Source organism: Alligator mississippiensis, chromosome 9 (assembly GCF_030867095.1).
Source record: "Alligator mississippiensis isolate rAllMis1 chromosome 9, rAllMis1, whole genome shotgun sequence".
Lineage (NCBI taxonomy): Eukaryota > Metazoa > Chordata > Crocodylia > Alligatoridae > Alligator > Alligator mississippiensis.
In genome coordinates, this window is record NC_081832.1 from 74,596,549 (window position 1) to 74,621,845 (window position 25,297).

General features: G+C 49.6%; 1 protein-coding gene across 3 annotated transcripts in view; it reads right to left on the reverse strand.

Moving 5' to 3' along the window:
* The window catches only part of MGAT4B (alpha-1,3-mannosyl-glycoprotein 4-beta-N-acetylglucosaminyltransferase B), a 68,446-nt gene that overhangs the window by 4,953 nt on the left and 38,196 nt on the right, over window positions 1–25,297 (reverse strand). For all 3 annotated transcript variants that reach the window (XM_006263522.4, XM_019478495.2, XM_019478496.2), the window contains exons 2-12: window positions 15,265–15,444; window positions 14,499–14,639; window positions 13,565–13,698; window positions 10,002–10,048; window positions 7,321–7,434; window positions 6,813–6,888; window positions 5,851–5,965; window positions 4,757–4,887; window positions 1,920–2,027; window positions 820–1,013; window positions 315–393 (exon numbers count right to left, since the gene is read on the reverse strand). In XM_006263522.4, the coding sequence (XP_006263584.1) occupies window positions 315–393; window positions 820–1,013; window positions 1,920–2,027; window positions 4,757–4,887; window positions 5,851–5,965; window positions 6,813–6,888; window positions 7,321–7,434; window positions 10,002–10,048; window positions 13,565–13,698; window positions 14,499–14,639; window positions 15,265–15,444 (1,319 nt within the window). The remainder of the gene's footprint in view (window positions 1–314; window positions 394–819; window positions 1,014–1,919; window positions 2,028–4,756; window positions 4,888–5,850; window positions 5,966–6,812; window positions 6,889–7,320; window positions 7,435–10,001; window positions 10,049–13,564; window positions 13,699–14,498; window positions 14,640–15,264; window positions 15,445–25,297) is intronic.

Sequence of the window (25,297 nt, forward strand, 5' to 3'; positions counted from 1 at the left end):
AGCACTCACAGGACATTTGTTACCATCCACATGTTTGCTCTACTTGTTCTACACCTTCCTGCAATGGGTCTGCCTTGTGCCTAGCTCGACTCCAAGTGCTTTGGGCAAGGACTTATCCCTTCCTCTGTGCTTGCGCACTGTGGGACCCCAGGCTTGGCTGGCCTCCAGCACTCATATACACGGCAAATGGGACAGACACTAGCACAGCCACAAAATGTCACATCCCGTAGGCCACCTGCTTCACTACACATTGTCCTTGGCTTTCAATGGTCCTCCCTCCTGCAACCTGCTCTTCTCCCCCCTCTGCAACTTACATCGAACGGCAAAACCTCCACGGTTGTGTTGAAGAGTTTGTCTTCTGGGTGCTCGATGTTGCCACTGCGGAAGAAGAACCTGTAACAGAGACCAGGGCCATTAGAAGGCGAGTGTGGACTGAGAGGAGGGCCTTGTGTCTCCTGCTAGGAACGAACTGCTAACTATAAGACCCTGTAGGTAGCTTTACCTCCTAGGAAAGCCCTGTGGTGCTGAGACTGGGAAACCAAGCTAGCTCTGCTTGGCAACAGTCGATTATGAGTGTACAGTGGTGTGAATTAAGGGATGTACTATCCTCCCCTAGGTAAAAGGAGTTGTTATCCTCTCTTAGAGAGTCAAAGGATAGCAGGTTCCACATGAAGGAATATAAACTGGACTCAGAAAGAAACAGCCCACAACCCCAAGATAAAATCAGGGTGCTACAGGCAGGGAGAACAGGAAAAGGAACAGGAAAAGAAAAGGTGCCAGGCCTTGTACCCCACCCCCAGCACCCCTGAGCACACTGGCCTTTCAATGCGGAGAGGTTTGAAGAATCTGAATCGGATGAAGTCTCCAGCCGCAGGGGTGAAAGCCCAGAAGAAGTCCTCTCGCAGGTAGGCCTTCTCCAGGGTGAAATGCTGGTAGGTTTTCAGACTGGTGCTCACCTCTGCCGGAGGGTTGACATGCTCTTTCCGCAGGGCTTGCTTTCCAAAATCTTTGTCCTTCACGCACATGCAGCAGAGCAGGAAAAAAAAAAAGTTGCAGGTTGGTTTTCACTGAATGACACACAGGGCTCCAGGCTTTGGGGGAAACAGATGCAAGGCCCCAGTGTCTCAGTGCTAAAGCAGGAGTATTTTGCATTTTCCACCATGACAGCAGACGTGGTGGAACCTAGTTTGCAAAGGCGGCTGGGGACAGCGCTCTGCTTCCTTGAGGGAGTGGATCCGCAGGAGCACAGGGCTTCAGGGCACCATGATCAGAGGTAAGTAACCCCTCTGCACATGCAGGAGCACCTCAGAACTGCAGGCACTGACCAAGGACCCAGTCTGCAAGGTACCGCATAAACACCACAAAGCTGGTCCTGCCCCAAGGACCATGCAGCCTAAGGACAGCTTCGTCCCTGGTTACAGAACCCCACAGTCTCACCCAGCTATATGGCACGGGTTAGAGCCATGACCTAACACCCTGTGCACTCCCTGCATCCTCATTACGTAACACATGTGAGGAACGGGACTTTTTTGGCATCTGTGGTTGGATTCTGTCAATATTTAAATGATATAAAAACCCACCACCTGATTCACACTGTACAGCAGCAACCCATAACCCACCCAGCACAAACACCAGAAATCAGATGCAATGGCAGCTGGGACCAGCAAGGAGCAGCCAGGCAGTGCCAGGGCACCCCAGGCTCCGTGTTGGATGCTAAGTGCCTCCAGCCTCTGGAGAAAGTGGCTGCAGCTGTCACCCTCACTGCTGGAAATGCCCTGAAAGAATGAAACCCAAGGAGTGAAGGAAAGCAAACGCAACGGAGCCTGCTCATGACCTGGCACCACACCAGCAACCAAACAAGCAGAGGGATTTTTTACATGTTGAGAAAGTAGTGTGATGCCCTGGTGTCAGGTACCCACTTTTAGTTTCTGTATCTTCCCAGCCAAGGAGGAGTGGGTTCCCACATGCTGGAAGAGCGAGGGCTTGAAGCGAATCCTCAAGTTGGCTTTCTGTCTGTCGCAATGTTTCTGGAAGGAGAAAGCACCATGAGACAACTGGGCAGTGCCCTCATGGTCCAAAGGGGCACGGCAGAAGGAAGGACCGGGACAGATGAGAAAGGAGGGTTGAGGGAGAGACACGATATCCAGCCCTCAGGACAGCAACCTTTCCCCTCCATTTTGACTTTGATTTGGAACCAAGGTGAGCTTTTACTGCCAGCTTTCCAAGGGCAACAGTGGGCACATGCACTCCTTCATGCCAAGTCCTTCCGTCCCCCCAACCCAATGTGCCTATTTTGACATCTTCCCCAATCAGCAAACTTCCCCGTTTGCTCAGTTTTTAATGCCCAGGGAGGCCACTTGATTTTCTATTTAGTTTGCCCAGGAAAGCTCGTCTCTGGATCTCTCCCAACAGCAGGACAGAGCACTCAGCTGGTTTGGGCTCCCGAACCCAGTAAAGATACTGTTCTCACCCCCGCCCCCCAGGTGAGCTGGGGTAACTGCTGCAGGAGCCTTTCTAGCCTGCTTGTTATGAAAGCCATCTGCATATGGCTCTGGCTCTGGCACTGTGGTCTGGCCCAATTTCAAGTTCATCACGACACAGGATGGGGGGAAGTTCAGCTCTAATATGAATGATCGTTATTAGGGTTGGGAGAGAGCCGGGGAGGGACAAAGGGAAAAACCAGGCAACAAATAAACAGTGCAAAGGTGGAGCAGAGGGGAAACCTTATCCAGGGACTGGAAGGAGGAGATGCCGAGGGAAGACACAGCCTGTTACACACAGGATGCGACTGCCAGCTGCTGGGCAGGGTCTAACCCCAGGCACTGCATTGGTATCTCTTTAGCCAGACAAGCATTTACCTTCCTTTAAATCAGATTTCCTCTGGGAACAGGACACAGACACAGGGTTAAATCCCATGGAAGATAAAGGGATAAAGATGCAGGATTTTGGTGCAACCGTTCCAGGAGGTTGGTGCACCCTGCTGCGGCAAGGGCCCCTCTCCACACGCAGCCCCCGTACCACACAGACTCACAACAGAAATGAGCTCCATGGAGCCCCACCGCAGCAGCCAGACTCTCCTGGCCCAGTCCCACAAGCTACCTGTGCCCCTAGCCCGCAGACGTGTCGGGCACAGTCCCCGCAGCAGGCTGTGCTGGAACTAATCCCTTAATCCCAGCTCTCATCACATTAGAAAATTAAAACTGGCTGTGCTAATGGGAAGCTCCCTGAATGCTGCCGGCAAAGCTGCCAAGCCCATCCCACTGCTGTAGATGGGAGCAAGGGGGAACAGGGCATCAAGCCAGGGTCCTCTGCCCCTTTGCTTGCTGCGTTAGGGATGGGTCTAAAGGCAACGACACAAGGAGGGCAGCTCCACTGGCAGCAGAGGGCTTCACTCTGAGTGCATGACTTGAACCCAGGTGAAGCTAGAATTAGGTCTCATATGCAGAAGCGCAGTGGATCCCCAGAGCTGGGACAGAATGGGTCAGACAGGCCTCCAATCAAGCAGGCAAATCCCAGCAGCTGCCAGGACTGGAGGATTTAGAAGCGGAGCCCAGTTTAGACAAGCACTGTGCAAAGTCAGTCACGCAAACAGTGGGGAGAAAGAGCCAGAAACCCTCCTAGAACTAGGGGATATGCTCCTAATAATAAGGCAGCGATGTAGAGATTGGCAGCATCCCCTGGGAAAGCAGCTGGCAGGCAGGAGGGCAGGCATTTGCTGGCTGCACGTGGCAAACGGCTTTAGGACATTGGTCACCTTCGCAGGGGAAAAGCTCCAGCCACATTCCTCCCCCCCTACAGCAATGGATGCACAAAGCAACCCCCTGCCTAGCCCAGTTCAGGAGAGGGCAGGAGGGGTCTGCCATGTGTGCCTGGGCGTGCCAGGGCCAAAGCACTTGAAGAGTGCACAGCACTGCTCCGAAGCAGAGATGTGTCCCCTTCCTCAGGAGGGCTCTGATCACTGAGCTCTGGTTTTAAATATATCTCATACTTGTTCCTGCCACCCTCCTCCAATCCCCTTCCCTGCCTCACAGCAAGTCCCACTTTGCACAGATGCAGACACACCACTTCCACCAGCATCTGCAAAGTGCCAGGCACGTGCATAGTGCACAGCCAACCACAAACGTCTCAGCAGCCACAAGGCAGCGGTAAGGAACCTCCCCACCCCACCTGGGGGCTGCCATGAGACCCCTGCTGCTCTGGTCCGGTTGCAACACGCTGTCTGCATCAGCAGGTCACGGCAGATTTATATTCAGGTCATTGTGGGGGAGCTGTCACGTCAGACTGCGTGGGCGGTCAGGGCAGCCCTCAGATACGCTGTGTTAGAAAAGGGAACCCACAACCCATGGCAATGAAAGCTAAAAGCCTGGGCTTAGGAGGCATGGTAGGGCTTCCCCTTGGGGCTCCAGTCAAGCAAGGAGCTGCTGTCAGTTCCTCTTAGCAGCAGATACATATGCCCCCTATGAACAATAATTCTCCCACAAGCCACAGAGGGATGTGGACACTTGAAGGATTCCCAGGAAGCAACATGCTCCTCTGGATGGCAACAAGCTGAATTCCTTGAGGTTTCTTTCTATACAAGGTCCCTAGGGATTTCCCTCACCTGGCCTGCAGCTTTCCTGTATTAACAGAGGATCAGCACAAATGGCATCACAGGTACTGGCTCTCCTGGAAGACTTCTCCATAGCGAGTGCTGGAAGCTGTGTGCCTGCAAGGGGAGCAGAGACTGCCAGCTGCTCTCTGGGTACTGTGTACTTACTGCATCTTTCTCTGGGTTGCAGACTTTGACCCAGAGGATGTGGTCCAGGAGCCAGTCGATGGGCTTGTCCTTGTAGAACATGAGAATGAACTCTACAATCAAGCTGAGGTCCAGTGACTTGAACATCTTCCCTGCAAGCACATGAGGGTGGAGAATAAGCAGACATGAGATAAAACCAGCATGACTGAGAAGGAAGAAGGCACAAGCTCCAAGGGGAAGGGAACTGCTCTCTCCCCTCGCAGCTCTGGTGGATGTGAGCGACCAGCCCACACAATGTCTGTTGATGGACCAGCACCACTGACGCTGCCAGTATAGCTCTGGAGTGGGTTAGTACCATGCCTTCTGACCAGTTCAAAGCATGAATCACCCCCCGCAGAAGCAGAGAGGTGAAAACATGCACAGCTCCAGGAAAGGTAGTTTCCTGGCTCAAGAGCTCTTAGGGACTCAAAGCCCCTTTAAGTGAATCTAACCAGCAGAACAGGCAGAGCCACTTTCATAGCTAAGCAGGGCTGCTCCTCAAACAGCTCCAAGTGGATGCAAACTTACCCCTGCCTGTGAACCACCCACCACATCCTGCAGAGAACCTGTCTGCTGGGTCAGTGGGTGGGTATATTTTTATTACAAGCAAGGCTGAAACCAGCAATTTGGTGCCAGGGGAAGCAGTGACATTGGCAAGCAGGCATGTCCGTCCCCCTGGCCCCCCACACGTGCAAGTAGAATCTCATAAGAAGCCTGGCCTCGTTAGCCAAACGCATCAATAAAACATTACACCACATCAAAGTCAGTGGGAAATTAGAGATGGCTACTGTCGCTATGTTCCGTTTTATCTGATCTGTGTCAACCAGAAAGGTGACTGACACGCAGGCTTTCGTCCCGTCTCTGTAACCAGGTCGGTGCCAGAAGACACAGGACTGAAAGCACGTATGGTACTTTCTTCCCTGGGCAGCTGAAAGGGTCGGCGGAAGAACTGGAACAGGCCACGCAACAGTAGCTCAACTGAGCATTGGGCAGCTCGCTCAAGCAAAGGAGTCACGGAGCTACTGGGGCTACACTAGGCTCCAGCAGGATGTGGGGGAAGGGGCAGAGTCAGTTACCAATAAACCCGAGCTGGGAGAACTCCAGGATCATCCACTCCTCAGATGGCTGCTGCAGAGCAAAGTTCTTCATTGTGCTGAGATAGTTTGGTTTGGCCACAATGTCATCCTCCAGCTGCAAGAGAAGAAGCAGACTCAGTGCCTGCCCCGTGCACAGAGTCTCTCTGCTGTAAAACCCTCAGCAGCGCAGGACAGATGAAGGCCTTGGCCACGGCAGAGGCTTTTTGGGACCACGCACTACGCAGGCTCTTCACCTCCAGCTCCAGAGGTGCAGGGAATGCAGGCTCCCACGCACTGAATCCCTGTGGGGCCAGCTGGGTTGGCTGAAGTGCAATGGAAACAACTATGCTCGTCAAGCTGCAGTTTCTCCCCCAGAATGCACAGCATTGTGCCCGCATCGGTGGGAGGGGCTGCTGCTTCTCCAGCCATCGGAGCAGACTTCGCTGTGAGGCTGGCCTGCACTGTGGCACCAGAAGACGACAGATGCTGAAGCAAGTCAGCACTGGGGGGGCCCCTAACATGCTGCCCATGTTGTAGAGCTTGTGTGCCTTGTTTCCATAGGAACATGGGCTGGAACGGACCTCCAGGGTCATCCCATCCAGTCCCCAAGTATCCAAGGGAAACTGTATCATGTGACCATGGGAGCCAGCCCATTAGCCTGCAATAGGTTAATCTAGGGGCACGGTGTTTACACAGAGCAGCCGACTGCAGGAGACATGCAGCCGAGTTCCCACATCAGACCTGAGAGGGCTGGATGCGAGGGGGACAGTGCTTCCAAAAGCCAGACCTGCTGGAAGACTATCCAGGTTGGAAACAAATCCAACAGTATCTCACACAGCCTCTCCCTCTTCCCCCTTCACAGAGCCCGCTCGGGTTGTGTTGCACAAACACACACGTTCTCTTTCCCCCTCTCAGGGCTACGTGTCTCAGGAATTCACACATTCACTCCCAGCCAAACCCACCTGCACATAGTAGATGCCTTTGGACTGTGCATACATCATTAGAAAGCAGTAGTCGAGGTTCTGTTTAGTCCTCCACCTGCAACAGAGGCAAAGGGGATGAACACACTGGTATGTATGGGGATGCCTTTGTCTCGCTCCCAGCCAGACGATGTTTAGTGCGGGAAGGCAACACTAAGCACTGTTACTAGAGGAGCCGAGGGGATGAAGGAAGCCTGTTCCTTATGAACGATTTAACTGGGAAGCAAGAGGCCTCTCAAATAAACATCATGTGGGTTAAAAGCTTTGTCCCAGTTTGACATGTGGAGCACAGACACAGGAAACGCGGCAGGGCAAGTCCAGCCGCACAAAGCTGACGATGAGTGTTCACCCTGCCGCATGTCTTTAGTTCTCATGTAACGCGAGTTGAAGGGCCTGGCATAAATCCACAAGAGGGATTTTTTATCTTGTGCGTCTGGAGACTGTGACTACCACTGTTTTTTATTCAGGTCTGTCTGGACACCTGCATTACCTGACTCTCTCCTTAGGATCCCCAAATGATTCCCGCAAGCGGGAGAAATCAGGGTAGAAGTGTGGCGATGGGGAAATGACTTCCAGGAGACCAGAGTGTATTTCCTTGGGAAACCTGCAGAAGAGAGGGAGAAGTAATCAAGGACTTGATGATGCTGATTCACAGACTGGCGTCACTGGGCACATACTGAGCTGCAAATCCTGACAATTTAAAACGTCCTAGACCAAACCTTCATTGTAGCTGATGCCCCCACAGGCCTGGCTCTAACCCAAAAACACCAGCAGGGCATTTGTCACCAAGTATGAAGTCCATTCTCCCCCTGATGTTTTCTAATAGCCCCACAACAGGTGAAGTCTATGTCTTTCGCTGCCTCTCTCTTTCTCCATCATCTCCATCTACGCTGATTGACAATGGCAGACTGCTCAAGGATGTAGGGTTCCTCACACAGATTCTCTGCTTAAAGAGAGCAACCCACCAGCACTGTGCGCTGAACACCCTGAATAGCAGCAGGAGGAACGATGCTGGCCATCCCAAGGAAATCCAACCTTTGTTCCCTCGCGGACATGTGCTGGTGCTGGAGGGGTGACCTGTTGTGGCGGAGGGAAGGGGGGGGTGCTATTTGCGGGCGAGAGCATCTTAACTTGCACTGAGTGCACCAGGAGGCTTTGCAAAAATTTACCACCTAAAAGGAGACATGGCAAAGCCCCAGCACATGGTTTAAAGAAGGCCACTTACAGAGCCCTCCACTCTGCCCAACAGGGTTCCCCACGCAGCAGTAATGCAGTCGAGTGGGGGCTGGCCAGCTGCCACATCAGAGGTGCATTACAAGCTGCTCACTCTACACTAAGCTGCCCCCAGCCAGGTGAGCAAGTCACGCTGAGGGGCTGTCAACATCCGAGGCGTTGACAGAGCACCATTCTGCAAACGTCACCTTGCAGATGCTACTTTATTCAGATCTGATATCAGAACTGTCATAGCTGTTTTGAGAGGAATTCTTCCTGGTTTCTAACACTGGCCGATTTCTCATCTTTCCAAACAAACCTCCCGAAGAAGCGTGGGTTCCCAGCCACATGGCTTGGAACTGGTGGGGTCCATTTGAAAGGACACCCCACATGTACTCTGAAAAAATTGTACCCATTACCACAGCAAACAGCATCCAGATATTACTGCAAACCAAGGTAGATTAGGGAGACGAGTCTCTTCCACGCATGGCACATGTTGACAACTTGCTAACTACACTCAGCCTCATGGTTTAACCTGCGCAGTCAGTTCCTGTTCTGTGTACGACAGTGTTCACCCAGCACAGAGGACGGGAAAAGCAGCAGACGGTATCCCTGACAGAAGGACTCCCAGAAATAACTTTTAGCTCATTTTTTAAAATCGAATAAGATTCCCAGGCGCCGGCTGGGGTCCTTTCCAGTCACCTTTCCTCAGCAGGAGCCGAAATGCTGCTTCGCACCACAGATGCCACTATGTCGATGAAGCAGCAATTGCTTTTCACTAAGCAATGCAAGCTGAAACTGTCATGTCTCCAGTCCCCAGCTGAATTTGAGAGGGAGATAATTTAAGCAAGTGTGCAGGGATGGGGAAGGACTAATCAAATCACTAAGTTGATTAAAGTTTCAAGGCCTTCATGGAAGGGCACTTTCTTCAGCTGTGCCTGGAAATTTCATCAGGGTGCATGAGACAATCAGCCCATTATCTCCTGATCACTGTAGTCTGCTGCCAAGAGCAGAAGGGTGGATCTGCTGGTTTTTTTGCACAACAGGATGGAGGGCTCCATTTGAGCTCCTTTGCAAGTGCACTAGGAACACAATGCTTTTCCATTTTTCTATTATTGGAAGCAGGCCCCACCCGCATCACTGGCACAGGGACTGAATTGAGCCGTGAGGACACACTGCCCTTTGCAAAGTCTTGTCCTTAAGGTTACTCTGATCCTTTGGAAACATGCAGACACAAGAGCTGGACTGGATTCAGAGAGCCTCTGCTGTAACAATCTTTTTCTTTTCCCTCTTTGAGCTCTGATACTGCTATTGCTTGAACCACCTCACTATTAATTAACCCATCAGCCTTACCCCTAACATTAAAAAACCCCCACTGAAATAGCCATGAAGCTGCAACAGTCACTAGGCTTGTAGGGCAGAAATTAACAGTTACACCAATGTGGAATTGCGTCGAGGCTGGAAACGCAGTGCCAGAGGGTGAAAACAACCACACCTGCAGCATAGAAGAGACAGACTAGCTTCAGCAGAGCCAGGGAAATGACCTCGGCTACTGTCCTGGCTTGCTCTGGTTTTACATCAGACGTGCTTAGCATGCTGACCAACGAGTCCAACTCAGTGAGCAGGAGGGTGCTGAGCAGTGCAAAAATACAGGATTATTGTAAATCTAAATAGTCCATTTCCTCACAGCCCCACAGGACAGGAAGAGCAAATCAGATAGCATGAGCACAAATGTTAAGCACAAAGCAACCTACTGGACAGGATCAAGGAGAGGTAGAATTTATAATACATGTGCTGAATGTTGTGCCCAGCGTGATAACAAAGAGACAGTGAAGGAGCACCTGGGATTTAAGAAACAAAAACAAGGGACACCAAGGCATTTGTCCTCTCTAATACAGCTTTTCCCCCACATTGCTAGATGCAGAGCCCATGTGAGTGTAGTGATTAGGAATTGCTTACAAGGTTTTGATGTTCTCTGCCACTCCGGTCGTATACTGCACGTCCGTCTGAAAAACAGAAAATGAACACGGTAAGGATACCAGGTTCTGAGAAACCATCATTTGTTTAAATGCCTGATTCAGATTCTCTGCCCAAGCCTGCACCTGACAAACTCTTTCTAGCCCCCCCGATATGTGCTGTCAGCATTTCCACGCTCCTTTTGTTGGTCTCTGTTTTTCACTCCACATCACCTTGGGCCTGAGACAGTCTTCTTATACTGGCAGCTTCTTCGCATTCCTTCTGTTTGGCCACTGTTAATTCATCCCATTAGGGAAGCTGGAACGCTGTGTACCTTCTCAATGCGGTCTCCCTGCACTTTTGCATTCAACTGTCATTGAGGTTGCCTGCTGAGACCAGGGGCCACAGCCTTCTCTATTCTCTGTCCTACAATGAGCATACAGCAGGGGTTCAATTAAACAAACAGCCCCTGATGGAAGCAGAGTTCTACCCTCCTCACAGGCTTCCATATCTCACACAGCCACAGGTGTGGGGCTCATTTCAGTTCCCATCTCCCAGAGTAACTGATCACAGGTGGCCTCAGATTTGAGCAGGGCATTCCTAGCAGTTCACAGGAAAAGGGTAACGACGCAGCATGACACCAGCTATTAAAAGAAATGAAAGTGAGGAACATAGAGATTCACATAAGGGCCAGGAGAAAGGGAGACAGCAGGAAGGAGCTGGGTCTCCCACCCTCTCTTCCAGAATGGTGGAAACTGTAGTCATGCATCCCTGATAGCTTCACAGCTTATAGGACAGGGCTCTTAACTCCCTAACAGGGACTTGCAGAGATGGCCTCGAAGAAGGAAAGCCAATGACTTCTATCATCAGCACTATGTGCTGAACAATTGTTTGCAATGTCCTCCTCTGTCCTGGGCAGTGTCAGATTTGGCACCAGAGGAAAGTGAAGAGCGAGGCATCAGGGATGTGTTCCAGGAGCCGAGGCCAGCACTTTAACTGCAATAATGACAAGCAAGGCTTTTTCTGGAGAGAAAACTCCCCCCTTTCCAAGCAGTCCTCAGGGCCCTGGTGATGGACTGATTTCTCACTGTGGCACTGTCAGGGGCAGAGCTATGAAAAGGAAGGATGGGGGTCTTGGATTCTGGGAGCAAACGTAACAACCCGGGAGAGCTCCCCTCCGCCACAATAACCACCTCAGCACTTGGCACCTGCCACCGCACATCACATCTGCCCACACACGCCGGCCGGCTGTGCAAGGTAGGGCAGGAATGCAGTGCTCTCCCCTATCACAGCACAAGTCTAGGAGGACTCCCTATCCTACACACCTCTCGCTGGTCTCCAGCAGGGCCCTTAGCAGGGTGAGAGAACTCAGATCAGAGTTTGACAACATAAAGCAGGCTGCTTCCCTCAGCGGCCCAGAGGAATTTACAGCTCTGAAAAGGTAGCTTAGTGCCAGAGCCGCAAGCTGTTACATCTCACAGCCTCCGACACCTATTGAACCGGGAACTGCCTCTTGGTTTCCAAGATACTCTGGAACTTTTACTACAGGCAGCCATTAAAAAAACCTTTCTGGACCTTTCCTCTTCGCTCCTAACGATTCATGGGCCTAAGACAGCAGGTGTACAAAGAACTGTGTTCTCCAGGTAGGTGCAGAACACCACAGGAGGAGCTGGCAATCATGCAGCTCCCTTTTCGCATGGCTCTCTTAGCACTTTATAGTTCAACATATCCTACAGTTAGTCACCCTGTCTTCCACTACTGCAACACCTAATATTACTGTAACTGAGACACAGAGGGACTTTTCTCTACTGCTGGCTCCTCCCCATTTGGAAGGAGTCTCTCACAGCTATGGGTGGGGAGAGACTATAGGAACACAGGCAAAGTTTGGCATAAGAACTTGGGGCAAAGGTAGTACTCAAAACTTCTTCTAGACCAGGAACTGGCAACATTTTTGGAAAGCGTGCCAAAAACATTTGCAACCTTGACTCAGAAGATGTTGGCATGCCAGGGGTGGACGGTGGGGTAGCTGTGAGTGGCCTGATCCTTGTTGTGGCAGTATAGCCCAGGCCCCTTCCCTACTGTCCGTCCTGAAGTGCGTGAGCCTGGCTGGGGCTTTGAGGACCCCAGGGCTCCTGGCTGCCTGCTACAGCCAGCTCAGGCTCTGGGTAGGCCCCTACTGCCCACCACAAAGCCCAGGCTGCTCACAGCAGATGGCAGGGAGACTGCAGGTAGCTGCAGCGGGGTCCATGGAGCTCCAGCCTGGCTCACTGCCAACGGTGCATGCACGTGCACCTACCTCGAGGTGGATGGCGGGGAAGGGGCTGGGGCTGCACTGCCGCCACAAGGATCAGGCCCCTCACGGCTCCCTGGCTGTCCACCTGAGGCAAGCGTGCCAAGCAAAATGCCTTTGGGTGCCACACATTCTGGCACACATGCTGGGGGTTGCCAACAGAAAAATTAGTTCAAGTGGATTCTGCCCCTTTAAATCCTCACCAGATCCCTGCAAGGTCCATGCTGTAGATAAGCAAGTTACAGCGCAAGAGACGTTAAGTGATTGCTGAAAATCATAGCATGCCAATAGCCCAGCTGAGAATCAGACTCACTCCCAAGACATATCCACTGATCCAGCCTCCCTCCCCCTCAGCACTTTGGTGGGAGCCATTATCTCCTGAAGAGTGCATTTTCCCTTGGTACACAATGCAAGCTACCGACCTGAAAGCAAAATGCTACTCAAAACATCAAATTGCTGATAAACAGGAAACTAAAACAGACATTTATCTTTGCTCTGCTCCCTGCAACGCACCGCTGAGATTTCCCATGCTCACTGGATTTCTGGAAATTAAGACAAATGCATTTCAGGCTTGAAAAAAAATAATCCCATGGGGAAAGTGGAGGAGAAAAAACTCCACCATATAAAGCCATAGATAAAAGCAGCTCTCATGGATTACTGCACCAAGGCTTTTCAGCTTCTGGATTTGGGAACTAATTCTGGACTCCACATACCAGTGCCACAAAAAGTGCTAGTCTCTTCCCTGGACAAATGAGTTGGAGGTTGGAAGAAGGGTGTTAGGGTGTTTGCCACCTGACAGGCATGGCAAAGAAAATAAAGGAGTCTTGGAAGAGCAAGAGGAGAAATTCTCAGAGCATACAAGGGAGTGGCATTTGGCCTGCGCTGGTCAACAGCTGCTTAGCATTCTGGAGGAGCAAAGGTCAATCATCACAATTTAAATTAAAAAGATGGATGAGCATGCCAGACTGGCAGCTGTAATGCAATCACCTACAAACATATTGACCCTCCACGGCCGAGCACATCCAAGCATTGTTTCACATGAGAGATGGCTGCTGGCCCCTCCAGGATGTGCCCAACGATCCTTGTCGGACAGCCGCCCAAGGTTGGACTTATCTGCCTTGGTAAGCGGTAGACCTGGCTCTCAGCCATAGGAAGGCATCCTGCTGCTTTATGGATGCAGGCAGCATCCTGGCCTGGCCCCAAACCCCTGGTGGGAGGGGGAAGGGGAGGAGCAGAAGCTGCTGAAATAGAAGAAGTCAGTGCACAGTCCCATTACCTCAGCAATCAGGACAACGATCACGCAGTCCTCCTTCTCTTGCTGGGTGAGCTCCGAGATCAGAGAGTTGAGTGTGTCCGTCAGGTAGGAGTGCACCTCCCGCTTCACGCTGGGGATTCCCATCACGATGGACACTGCCAGAGCCAAGAAGGGGCATTCTTAGAAGTGGTCACACCCGAAAAACAAACAGGACACTGCACTCTGCCTTTTTCCTGCCTTGGGTGCTGTGCTGCTCCCCCACAGGGAAATGGGCTAGTGAGGGACAGGCCTGCTGAAACCCAGGCTAAGTCACCGAATGAACCCAGTGAGCAAGATCCCTTATTTCTGATGAGGGCATGTTGGCCAGAAAACAGGAGGCATTAGGGGTTGCCTGGCAGGGCCTCCTGTGGAGACATTCAGCAGAGCTGTCACATCACCAAGCTCAACCTGAGGAAATGCTGCAATGCCTTCATCTTTAGAAAGGCCTCTGTGTCCCAAAGACAGCACTCTGCACTGGGCCTCCCTTCTACTCAGATCACCACCCTCCACCAAGCAACCCCTACAACCGCAGCAGCCTAAACAGGTGCAACTCAGCCCCACGTCAACACTACACCTGACTCTAGGCACAGCTTCCCATCAGGCGACTGCCATGGATTTCACTTAGAAAGCAATCAGATACCCTGGTGGACAGCCGCAGGTGGAAGCGGCAAGTAGCATTTCAGTGCCGGCCAAAGCACAGACAATATCTTTGCGCACCTTCTTGGTCTGCAACAATTAAAGGTGCTTATATCCATCTCAATGCCCCATCACAGTAAGGAAGCTGGCCTAGAGCATGCAGCCCCTCCTTCCTGTCCTGCCCATCTCCACACACCAGCCAGGACTAGCGAAGAGCAGAGAGAGGGGCAGGCATAGAGTAAAGGGAAGAGCCCTGGCAGCAGCACTAACTCCTATTTACCTCCAGTGCGCCCCTGTCCCACATGCACAGCTGGCTGCAGACTGTTCTCCTTTGACAGCAAATGTGGCAAATGATGGAAGATGGTGGGAAGATGCAGCACGTTCTTGTTGGTGATGTTCCACAGCTTTAACTTGGTTTCATCTTAAAAAGGAAGAGGAAGTCAATATGCAAGGCACTATGCAGGAGGAGACCACAATGCTTCTGGTGACAAAAAGTCTTCCTTGAGCAATATGACCCCACTGGGTTATTGGTAGGGCATCACCACTGTACACCCTCAAGCCCCACGAGCATTTATGGGAGCTGTGTGCATCAGGAACCAACAGGGACCCCAAATCTCAGCAAGGTAGTACACAAAGATCAAATTGAATCTCATCAATAGGATCTTTTCCTCCTCTGATCAGCACTTCACCTGTTTTCAGGTGCATAAAAGGAGCACTGAACAAACTAAAGCTCTCCCCAGCAGTCCCCCTTCTGCCCGGGTGCAGTCCAGAGGCCACAGCATTCAGAAGCTGCGCATGTAACCCATAACAGGAGGGACAGCAGAGATTATCTACAGAGCAGGGTTCAGTGCTTAATGCTGCAGTGCCATCACTTGTCAGAAAGCAGCTCTGAAATCCAAGCCCCTTGCACCAGGTCAGACTAGCTGAACCCTTCACACAGCGCGTGCACTGGGAAGCAACGGGACAGCCCTACACCACACACGCCCTGCTACCCCTTCTGCAACAACAGCAGCAGAACTGCTGTGGCTCTCAGCTCCGTCATTCACCGGACAAGCTGCTCCATGTCCGGTTGATGTCCCTCAAGGCCTGCTTCTCTGAGATGGCACGCTTGATCTCATCCAGAACCAGGTTCAGCTCTTTGGAGCGCTTCAGACTTTCCTGTTCGGCAGCATGCAGACGGTCCCGGAGAGCCAGAAACTCACGCTGATAGATGTCCACAACGTCGCCTGCGGAGAGCAGAGGGAGAGAGGAGAGGCAACATTTATTTCTCCTGCTTGGAAAGGTCTCAAAAGGCAAAATGGTACCAGTCCTGCATTTTCCCTGCTCATGATCCAGCATCCCAGGCCCAGCACAGAGAACCCAGTAACTGGCTGCTTTGGAGGAAATCACTAGCCCAAAGGACAGGTGACTTCCCAGCAAGCCTCATTCTCCAGGCACTGGCTGCCTTTCCCCCAGGAAATCTATGCACCGTGCAGAGTGTTAAACATTGACCGTTCCATTTCAGGTTCAGACTTGGGAACCAGCAGCTACATAGGAGGGACCATTTGCATTCCTCTTTCCAGCTCTGGTTTCCAGGGGTTTATGGATAACTTGGCTGCTTTCAGACGTCACCGTGGGTTGGAACTCTGCTAGATAAGGACTGCCCGTGTGGTCAGAGATGACCTACAAATGGTAAACACATTGGGGGGTTGCACGTCTTTGCTTCTGTATGAAGTATGGATAAAGGGGGCCTGCAAAATGGAGAGTTCTCTTTTTTTATAAGAGATTTCAGTTCTCTCCCTCTCCCTCCTGGTGTGGGAGTGTGTGAGTAAAACAGAAAGCATGGCCTGGTGTGTGTATCTGAGGCTGAGCGACAAGAACCATGTGCTGCAGATTGTGTAAGCTACACAGCACGTGTCCAGGCGTGGATGAGTAACCGCACAGGGGTGTGCGCCTGCAAATGAGCAGTCAGATGTGTGCTGTGTGTGGCTGCGTGGGAAGGAGGTGGACGGGTCCTCTCTCTGAGACAGGAAGGGAGGATGGGGGGATAGCAGGCTCCCCCAGCCACAATCGGACCTGGCAATGGTACAAAGCTGGTTAAAAGCTGTGACAGCTTGTAGCGTGCCAGTGCTCAGCTCCACCAGCCAGACTCGGAGAACAGCTTGCCACTCCTGACACTGCCAAAATGAAAACCCGAGGGAAGCTTTGGGAAAAAATTCACATGCTTCTTCTGTGCACCAAGGGAAGGCAGAGGGACCACATCCAACGCTCAGAGTGCTGTGTAGGTCCCTAGCATTAGGCGGTCCCTCCCCGGCCCCACCTTCTGCTCCTGTTTGTTCCCCAAAAGCGTTCAAGGCAGTGTGAAAGAGCACCCGGAGTCTGAGAACAGGCCTGGGAGCTGCGTCCTGAAGTTAGCACCACTTCTGTAAACACGCTCTTCGCTTTCTTGGCAAACAGGGATGCTGCCACACAACGCGATGTTATTGTTACTACTATGGCAACCCGGGTGAAGAGCGCGGCTGCCAGAAAAGATACAGAAATAGCCCGTCTCCCACACAAAACTCGCCCATTTATTTTGCACTCCCCAGATAATGTTCTCGACAAACTACGGCGCAGCCTCCACGAAGCAGCTAAGCAGGAGAAAGTGAATCCCGCTTTAAAAGCTCCAGGATAAAAACACTGTCTTGCCAATGCTGCTCACAGTACAAACTACTAGAAATGAAGGAGCCCTCAGGGCCAGTCTGCTCCAGAGAGAGCAGCCAGGACCAAAAGCTATGTCTCCAGCTGCATCCAAGGGCCCAGCAGCTCTGGGGACATGAATAATTAAGGACAAGGGTGCAGGACCTCAGTCTGCGCAGGTGCTGTCCTTCACCAGATGGCAAGAGGCAGCTCTGGGGAGGAGAAAAGCAAGACCTGCCGTGGGAGGAGTGGGTCAGCCACTTAAAGAAAGCCACTCGAGAAGGAACAGCCTCTTGGAAGAAGTGTTCTGCAGGTTACATCTCTGATTACCAGTACAGCCAGCAGTGCCAGCCTCGCTGGAGTTCAGACTGGTGTTAGCCAGAAGACAGCAATGCCTACAGGTACCCCAGGCCTTGCCAGCAGTCACCCCAGCATCCCTCGGTGCTCCATTCCTGCCTTTACTCAGCATCTAGATAAACCTGCTGGCAGAAACTGGGAGAGGATACAGCCTTTTCTGCCAGCGCACAAGTGAAGGAGAGCTCTACCCCTCATTGACACCAAACAGAGGACCCATCACTCAGCTGCCCAGGTGCTCGAGGAAGATAAGCACCTGCAGTGATCACAGGATGAAAGGAAATCCTGGAGAGAGATGTTATGAACATCCCAGGGCAATGGCTCCGGAGGCACTTTGCCTCCTGGTATTTCCAGATGCCCAGAATAAAGCAGAAATAATGCCTGTTACCATATTTGTGTGGACTCACCCACAACTGCTCATCACTGGCACACTCAATGCACAGGTCTGCCCCCAGCACACAGAAGACCCTCTCCTAAGCAATACAGGTCAACAAGGGCACATTACCGAGGGACTCCCAAATTGGGCCCATCTTCCAAGAACAAATTTAACACAAGACCCTGATCTCCAGGGCTGGGAATGAGCCTTCAGGTATGGAGCTCACTTTCACTAAGCGTTTGGATGGCCAAGGATGGCCATGCTTAGTTCAGACAGATCTTAGGTAGGAAGGAGCAGAAGTAAGGCAAGGAAGGAACCCCTTCCCCCACAAAAAACACACAAAAACAAGTACAGCCTCCAGCAGTGATTAGGAAGGGATTTGTTTGTAGATTGGGGACTGTGATGATAATCTAATCTGACCTCCATTGCAAGACGAGCCAAAGAGTATTGCGCAGAGATTCGGATCACAAATTGCCTGTTTGCTTACACGGGCTGTAGAGGAGGGTGCATTGCAAATCCAAAGGTAGTTTTTGGGAGCACAGCAAAGCTTTCTGTGTCAAAGCAACTCTGCATGTCGGCCTGCTTTTACTTCCCTGCAAGCAGATAGAGAGTGGTTTTCAGCGGTTTCTGACAATATCTACAAGAGGCTGGAATGTGAAGTGGTTAACCATTTATAATGTTTTCCTGCATTTCTTCTTGCTCCATTATTAATGAACCTGGTTACTTAGAAATTACACATGCTCGGATGACCACAGTTACAAGCTCCTGGACAGATACCGGCATCTGGATCACTGATCTAATTCAGAGCAAATTTGTACTACTGTACTATTATTACCACGAAGCTAAACTAATTTTAATCAGACTTATTTTATGTGCAGCTGTTCAGCCAATACCACATAGGACATGGGCTCTATCTGCAGTGACAGGAAGGTTGCAAGAAACCATTACTCGACATGCTTTGAATCTACAGCACTTGTTCAATGCACATTTAAAAGCAGTTCAATTGCAATCAGCTCTATCCCTTCATGCAGGCTTAAAAAAAAATCAGGGTACCACATAAGCACAGATTTATATAATCTATTTCTGACCCAAGTTGTCCCAATTTTTGCAGGCAGATTTCTCAATGAGGGATGCAATGTGAATTTTTAAACTGGAACCATCTCAGTTTAACATAAAACAAAGTCACCCTGGGCTAAAAACAACTTACAGCTAATTAGGTTAAAGATGATTTATTCTTTTAAGTTGTAAAAGCTCCAAAAACATAAGTTTAGAATGCTTTAACATGTTTTACATTCAGATATAAACCTGTAATTGGCACCTTTTCTGTGTGCGAGACAGAATTAAAAACACAGGCAAAAGAAAGAGCTGTTGAAATCATCCTGTTTTTAAAGTTTGCCTCTGCTGGTTGTTAACTGCTATGGCTCTGCAGCTAGTTTGGGGCTGTAAACTGGACTGAAATGCTACACTGAAACTTCCTCACGCAGTTACAGGCATTTTAGACCAATTAACCAGAGAGGAGTTTGAATTGGCCTTGCCAGTTTTGGGGCCCAGAGAAAAGGGAGTTTAGAAAATAAGAATATCTACAACGTAAAACACAGTTGGATATAACACAGCGTCCAAGACGCAGCAACACATTTCCAATCTACGTCTCTGTTTAATCCCTTCCCTAGCATAGAATACACAGGGGAAAGCTATTTTTAATTATCTTTCTCAACAGCCCCCCCACACACAAACACACACTTTTCTTTTTAATTCACTACTTCAAACAGGTACAGCTGATCTTCCTGCACTTGTCACGAGGTGTGGGGTTCTCATTCACAGAAAGCTGCCTGCTGCCTTAGAAGGTGAAGACTTTACTAAAAGATTAAGAGACTTAAAGTCAAGGTCTAACTAAAAATCAAAATTGTGCTCGCAAAGGCTTTATCTAATCTGGCACGCGAGAACCAGGATCACAGAAACATTACGAGAGCAAAAAAAGGGATTTTGTCCCCTCCGCAGCCCTTCTATTTTACTTTGTGCATTCAACAGCAATTTAGGTCTTATTCAAAGAAAAGTCCAACTGGCTGGGTCCCCTTTCATCTGCAAAAGCTTTTCCACATCCCAGTATGGGAGAGAAACCATTTAAAAACGTGCAGGTAGGGACAACTATTTATTGTTTGCAGACTGCTTAGCATAGCCTGTGGTTGAGGACCCTGCAACATAAATATAATGACTAAAATCTGAGGATGTTGGAGCGTGTTCTTCATACCCTGGAAGTAGAGGTAAGGCTTAATGGCTTTCACTAGAGCGCTACGTTCCGCTCATGTCAGAGTTAGCAGGAAATGTCACTGATTATTCAGTCATTAATGACCTGCCTGCTCAAGCAGAAAGCTGCACTTTTCATTAACGTGAAATGCTGATGCACAATCTGCCATTTTCTGCATTTCCCCGTAATGGTAGAAAAAGTGAAATTGTATCTGTTTTTCATAGGTCTGTCCTGGCATGGCTCTTGCAGGCTTTTCACTTCCTTGTAAAATTAAACAGCGGCCTGTGATGAATTACAGCGAGTCCTGCTTGAACAGGTTGAGACACAAATATTAAAGCAAACATAGGGATGATTTTATTTCTTATGGCTTCCCAGTAATGCAATTTTGTGAGTGTCAGCACATGGAAGACACTTCTCTCCTCACAACAGAAGAGCACAATTCCTAAGTGAGGGATGGTACTCTCTGAAAAAGCCAGTAAGAAAAATAGACTCGTCTCCCACAGCTAAAAGCAAGTTTGGACACAGAAGTGATTTGCAGCTAATTGGGCTGAACAAATTACTGTGCTGATATCTGTTCAAAATGGATCCCTTGCTAGACTTGTAGATTCTGATCATCCGCATTTTTACTGTATTCCCCTCAAAGTACAAGACAATAATTACAAAGAGATAGCGTTCCTAAAACACCCTGGGACTCAAGCACTGTGGGCAACAGATACAAGTTCTCACTCTTAAGAAGAAAAAAAGTAGGTGACTTGAGGATTTCAAGTACTGTAACCTATTGCTGCAGGCAGAAAATACACTGGTTTGAGACAAAGCCCATCTGTGCTGGACGGGAGTTCACAGGGTCCCAGGGAGATAGGAGAGCGCGTCGGCTGCACAGTGAACGTACTGTGCTGAACGAGAAACCACAGGGCTGACAGGACGCCAAGTTTTGCACCTTGCCAGGTCTGGTATTTGGCTGTTCCCAGCGCCTTCTCCAGCCACCTATTTAGAAACCCGCTCTCTTTGGGAATCAAAGCCAGGACTGAGCAAGCCTGCTTAAAATTCTGCTGTGTGCAAACCCCACGCAGCAGGGCCGGTGCTGTCTGCATGCGAGCTGCGAAGACCTCCAGCACAGTTTGCTACTTGTCAAATGAAGGTGCCGCTTGCATTCTCATGAGCAGGATGTATGGGAGGGACCAGGATACGCCTTGCGTAGGGCGACCGCGCTAAAAGAGCCACCATGACACTCTAGAAAGTCATAAAAGGTGCTGGGATCCCCGGTTGATATTTAGGCACCTACACATGCAGCCTGATTGTCAGAGGTGCTGAGCAGCCACCCGCAGACACACACGCATATAAACCGACCCATGACTTTTTTGATGGAGAAGACCGGAGTATTTGTTTGGGGAAATAAAGCAAGCGGCTTCCGGATTCTACCCATCATGTTCTGAACACGACAGTACCCAGCTCATGTACAAATGAGGCTCTGCAGCACTGAATTTGTAGCTTCGCTCTTACTGAAGTTAATATAAATAGCAAAGGCAGTGGCTGCTAGCTGGGGAGGGATGCATCTTACTCAGAGGCTTGTTTCAGTGACAAGGCAGAGACAAGGTAATTCTCCAGCAGGAGAAAGTCACGCGGTATCGCAAATGCAATTACAATTCTAGCTCTGCAAGCCTCCGAGACTTGTCTACATCTGCATTTGTCAGTCTTTTCATAACTTCTCGTTCTCTGGTAGTCTTTCAAACCACATCACACCCTCCTGGAAAGCCCTCTGTGCATGCTAAATATGTCAGCGCTTCAGGCCCAATTAGCTTTGTTTTTATTCTTTGAAGATAACCTTTCCCAACAGAGCACGTTGAAGGCCAAAGCCCGAGACTTCCCTCTACTTCCAACCTTTCAGCTCATGAGCAGAAAACTACATGTCACTACTGTGCACAAAGCTTAACCTTACAAAACATATCGGATCTCAGCTTTAAGCACGTTTTGACCATTTTGCTGTCAATTCTGCCATCTTGAGGGACAACGTGGATTTTTGAGAGCAGAAACTTGATGAGACAAATATACATGGACGTTAAGAAAATGCGAGTCCTGGATCTCCGAGGCAAGCCTAGTTAGTACACAGTCTTTAATCCCAGCGTGAATGGGCTGCTCCCTCTGTTTTGTTTCAAATATGGATAACAGTGCTTATTAATCAAGCTAGAAGAGGTGCTATTTACCTTGGATAAAGTGCAGCTCTAAAATGCAACAGCGTGAGCGGGCAGCATTGCAAGGAATAAATAATGCAGTTCTGGGCACTAAATTAGCTAACAGTAGCACTCAAATTAAACATGGCACCTTTGCAATAACAAATGACTAATTCCAGACAGTTTTTGTGTTAGAGACACCGGGTGGTCTTGTCTGGAGTGCAAACACCCGCTCTTTATCATTCTCTCTCAAAACCCCTAAATAAAGGTTGCTAGACTAGCTTGCCCACTACTGCGAACTGTGGAAAGCAGGAAAACAGGCTGCTAAATAAATTCCACACCCCAGTTCACTCGACTTACCAGGTCCTCATCTCCGCTTCAACTACTTCTCTGCTACCGCTCATGTCTTGCACACCTTCGCCTTCACCCCGCACAACTAGCAGGCACCCTTGAGTTCAGCTGATGTTACAGATGATATGTTCTGAAAGGTGAATCTTTTATACTGAGTTGGTGCCACTTTCACAGATCATACCTGTGAGCCTTCCTGGCTCCAGTTCAAAATGCTGTAAGTCTTGTACTAAGAAAGTTTCAAGGCGTTTGCACTTTTCCTGCAAGTTATGATGTGAAATCTGGGAAGTAAATTCAGCTCCTGAAGTGTAAAATAAGATTAGCCCTGTTTTAAGGTTGCAGTGAGATTTGCACTTCACAGGTGTAAACCCTCTTGCAGGGCTACGCAGGTGTCAGTAATGACTCCAGAATAAACTGCCTGCGTTGTCAAGAACAAGCTTCTCCGTTAAATTAGCCCTCCTACCTGCTGTGGCCCTGGAAGGAGGAAACCAGCTGCACAAAGTGCAGTTTTAGAGAGCTCCCATCAGGAACCCAAGAAGGCGGCAATTCTGTTGGGCCATCTGGTACTACACATCACGCCTGTGACAGCCCATAGAGAAAGAGCACAGGAACAGACTGGCTTACTTAATGGGAGCTCAAAATGGTTAGCTGTCCCCAGATGGGGCAACAACAACAAAAATGGCCTAGCCCTTGGTGCATCAAGGCTCAGAGGCAGATTGAGGAATAACTCAGGTATTTGTGTTGTGACAGCAGGGAGATGGATGGACTCTGACACCTCTAGGTCCTAGGTCTCTATTTTATTATTGACACGTTTTAAATTAAAAAGCTGTGAGATAAACACACACAATCCACCAAGAACACCCTACCATACTTCAGACTTAGCAAAGGACCATGCTAGGCGACAGGTCAACCAATGCTCCAGGCCACATGTGCAGGGGGTCTCAGCACCCAAAACAGATGTTAGGGTTTTGCAAGAGGTTCTTGGTGAAGGGGTGGCCTCCTAGGACCCACTTGTCTCTCTACGAAACCTCCTTGGTCAGGTGACTAAACCCAAATTGAGCCCCCTTTTTTTTTTTTGGATTTTTTTAATACAGATTTTTTTTTAAAATCCTAACATGGAAAACTTAAGCTTTAAGTTTGTACTTTGTTGGTAAAATTCAGGAGACAATAAGACAGGATGGTGGGGGGGAAGCACCCAATACTAACAGCTATGAAGACGATCCTTATACCATGTCCACATCCAAGATCCACATTTAGTTGGAGGTACTGGAGCAGCTACAGAAAACAACCCTTTTTCCTTAGTGTCCAGTACTATGAACTCTAGGGAGTGGAAATATCCTATTAAAGCCCTTTTGTTATGTGCCTTGTCAGGAAAAGAGCAGATAAATCACCGTGGAAGTGTTCTGAATCTCCTGGCTTTTTAAAAATCTGGTCCAAAATAGACATCACAGAGACTGTGCACAGATTTCCTTCAACCCTCTGTACCTACCGTACACTTTGTCTGCACATTGCTATTATAACATTCATTCTAGGAGTGATGCATGTTCTAGGAATAATTAATACAATTTAAAAACCACATTTTATGCTGCATATTAAAGAATTATTCTGTTTTGTATCAGCCCATTCACCAAAATCTTCATAACCTAGACATTTGCCAACCATCTTTTTTTATATCCTCACCGTACATAATTGTGCTTTCTCAAGTGAAGAAAAAACTTTGTTTTAATTATTTATACCCCATTATTATGCTCAAAAGAATTAAGAGCTGTTGAGTACTAGATCTCCCATTTAGTTGCCTCCCTTACATGGGCGATACTTTCACCATTAATTGTATGAGAGCTAAGTGACACATGCTCATTATTTGTTAAACGATATCAGCGTTCCCTCTTCAGAAAAATATCCTGACCAGTCATCATTCATCGCACACCGGACACAAATCACCCAGGAGACTCAGGGAATTCCAGCTTGTTAATCAAAAACCAAAGAAAGGGCATACTGTATCCTATTTCACAAGGTTAGAGGCACTTATGCCAAATGGTAATGCAGTACAAGTAACTAAGTAATTAGTAGTATTTGAAAGCTCATTGGAAAATTCTGCTAGGCTTATACATGGAGGCAGGAGATCCAAAGCTAACAGGGGAAGGAGATCCATGCAAATTTTCCAGGTCATCTTGACATGAAAGGCAGTACTGTAACTTTTCTTTTGTGTTCAAACCTTGTCTCTGAGGTTTACTCTTAAACAAAGCAACTCCTTTACTTGTTAACTAGCTTTTCAAAATGAGGTGATCAGAGGCAGGACCTGAGCTAAAATAAACCGTTTCATTTGGTGGAAATAGCATTTTGCACAGTGTCAGGATCTGTAAAACCTAGAAAGCACGTTTCTCCAGCGGGCAGTCTTCAAAACAACTCATGGCTAATGCAGGATCTCTCTCCCCTCCATCCCTTCTGACTGAGACCCCTCAAAACAGGTGCCGTTTCCCAGAGCTGCTGCAGGAGCCCCTTGCCCATAACCTGGTCTTGCATGAGAGGGCACCGAGCCAAGCCTCCAGAAGCTTCATCGCTTCCTTGATCCAGTCGCACACCATTAGACCGATCCACCACCTCAACTCAGCCTCGTCCACCTGGCTCTCGACCAAAGCCCTGGCCGCCTGGTTGGGCCTCCACGCTGTCTGCTTGGTGTCGTGCCTCTTGGCCAAAGTGAAAGCTGCCCTCCCTCCAGATGCACTTACTGCCCCGGGGGACCACCTCCACTCACCTCGCTAGACAGACCCCCTCTCCTTTGCCCACCACTTAGACCCCTCACCTTGCAACAAACCGTGGACCAGTTGGGTGGAGCTGGGCCATCGAGGGAGCACTCTGAAAGGGGGAAGGGAAACAGCTGGTCCTACACGTGTAACCCCTTGAAGAGTATTGCAGGGAAGACGGGTTCA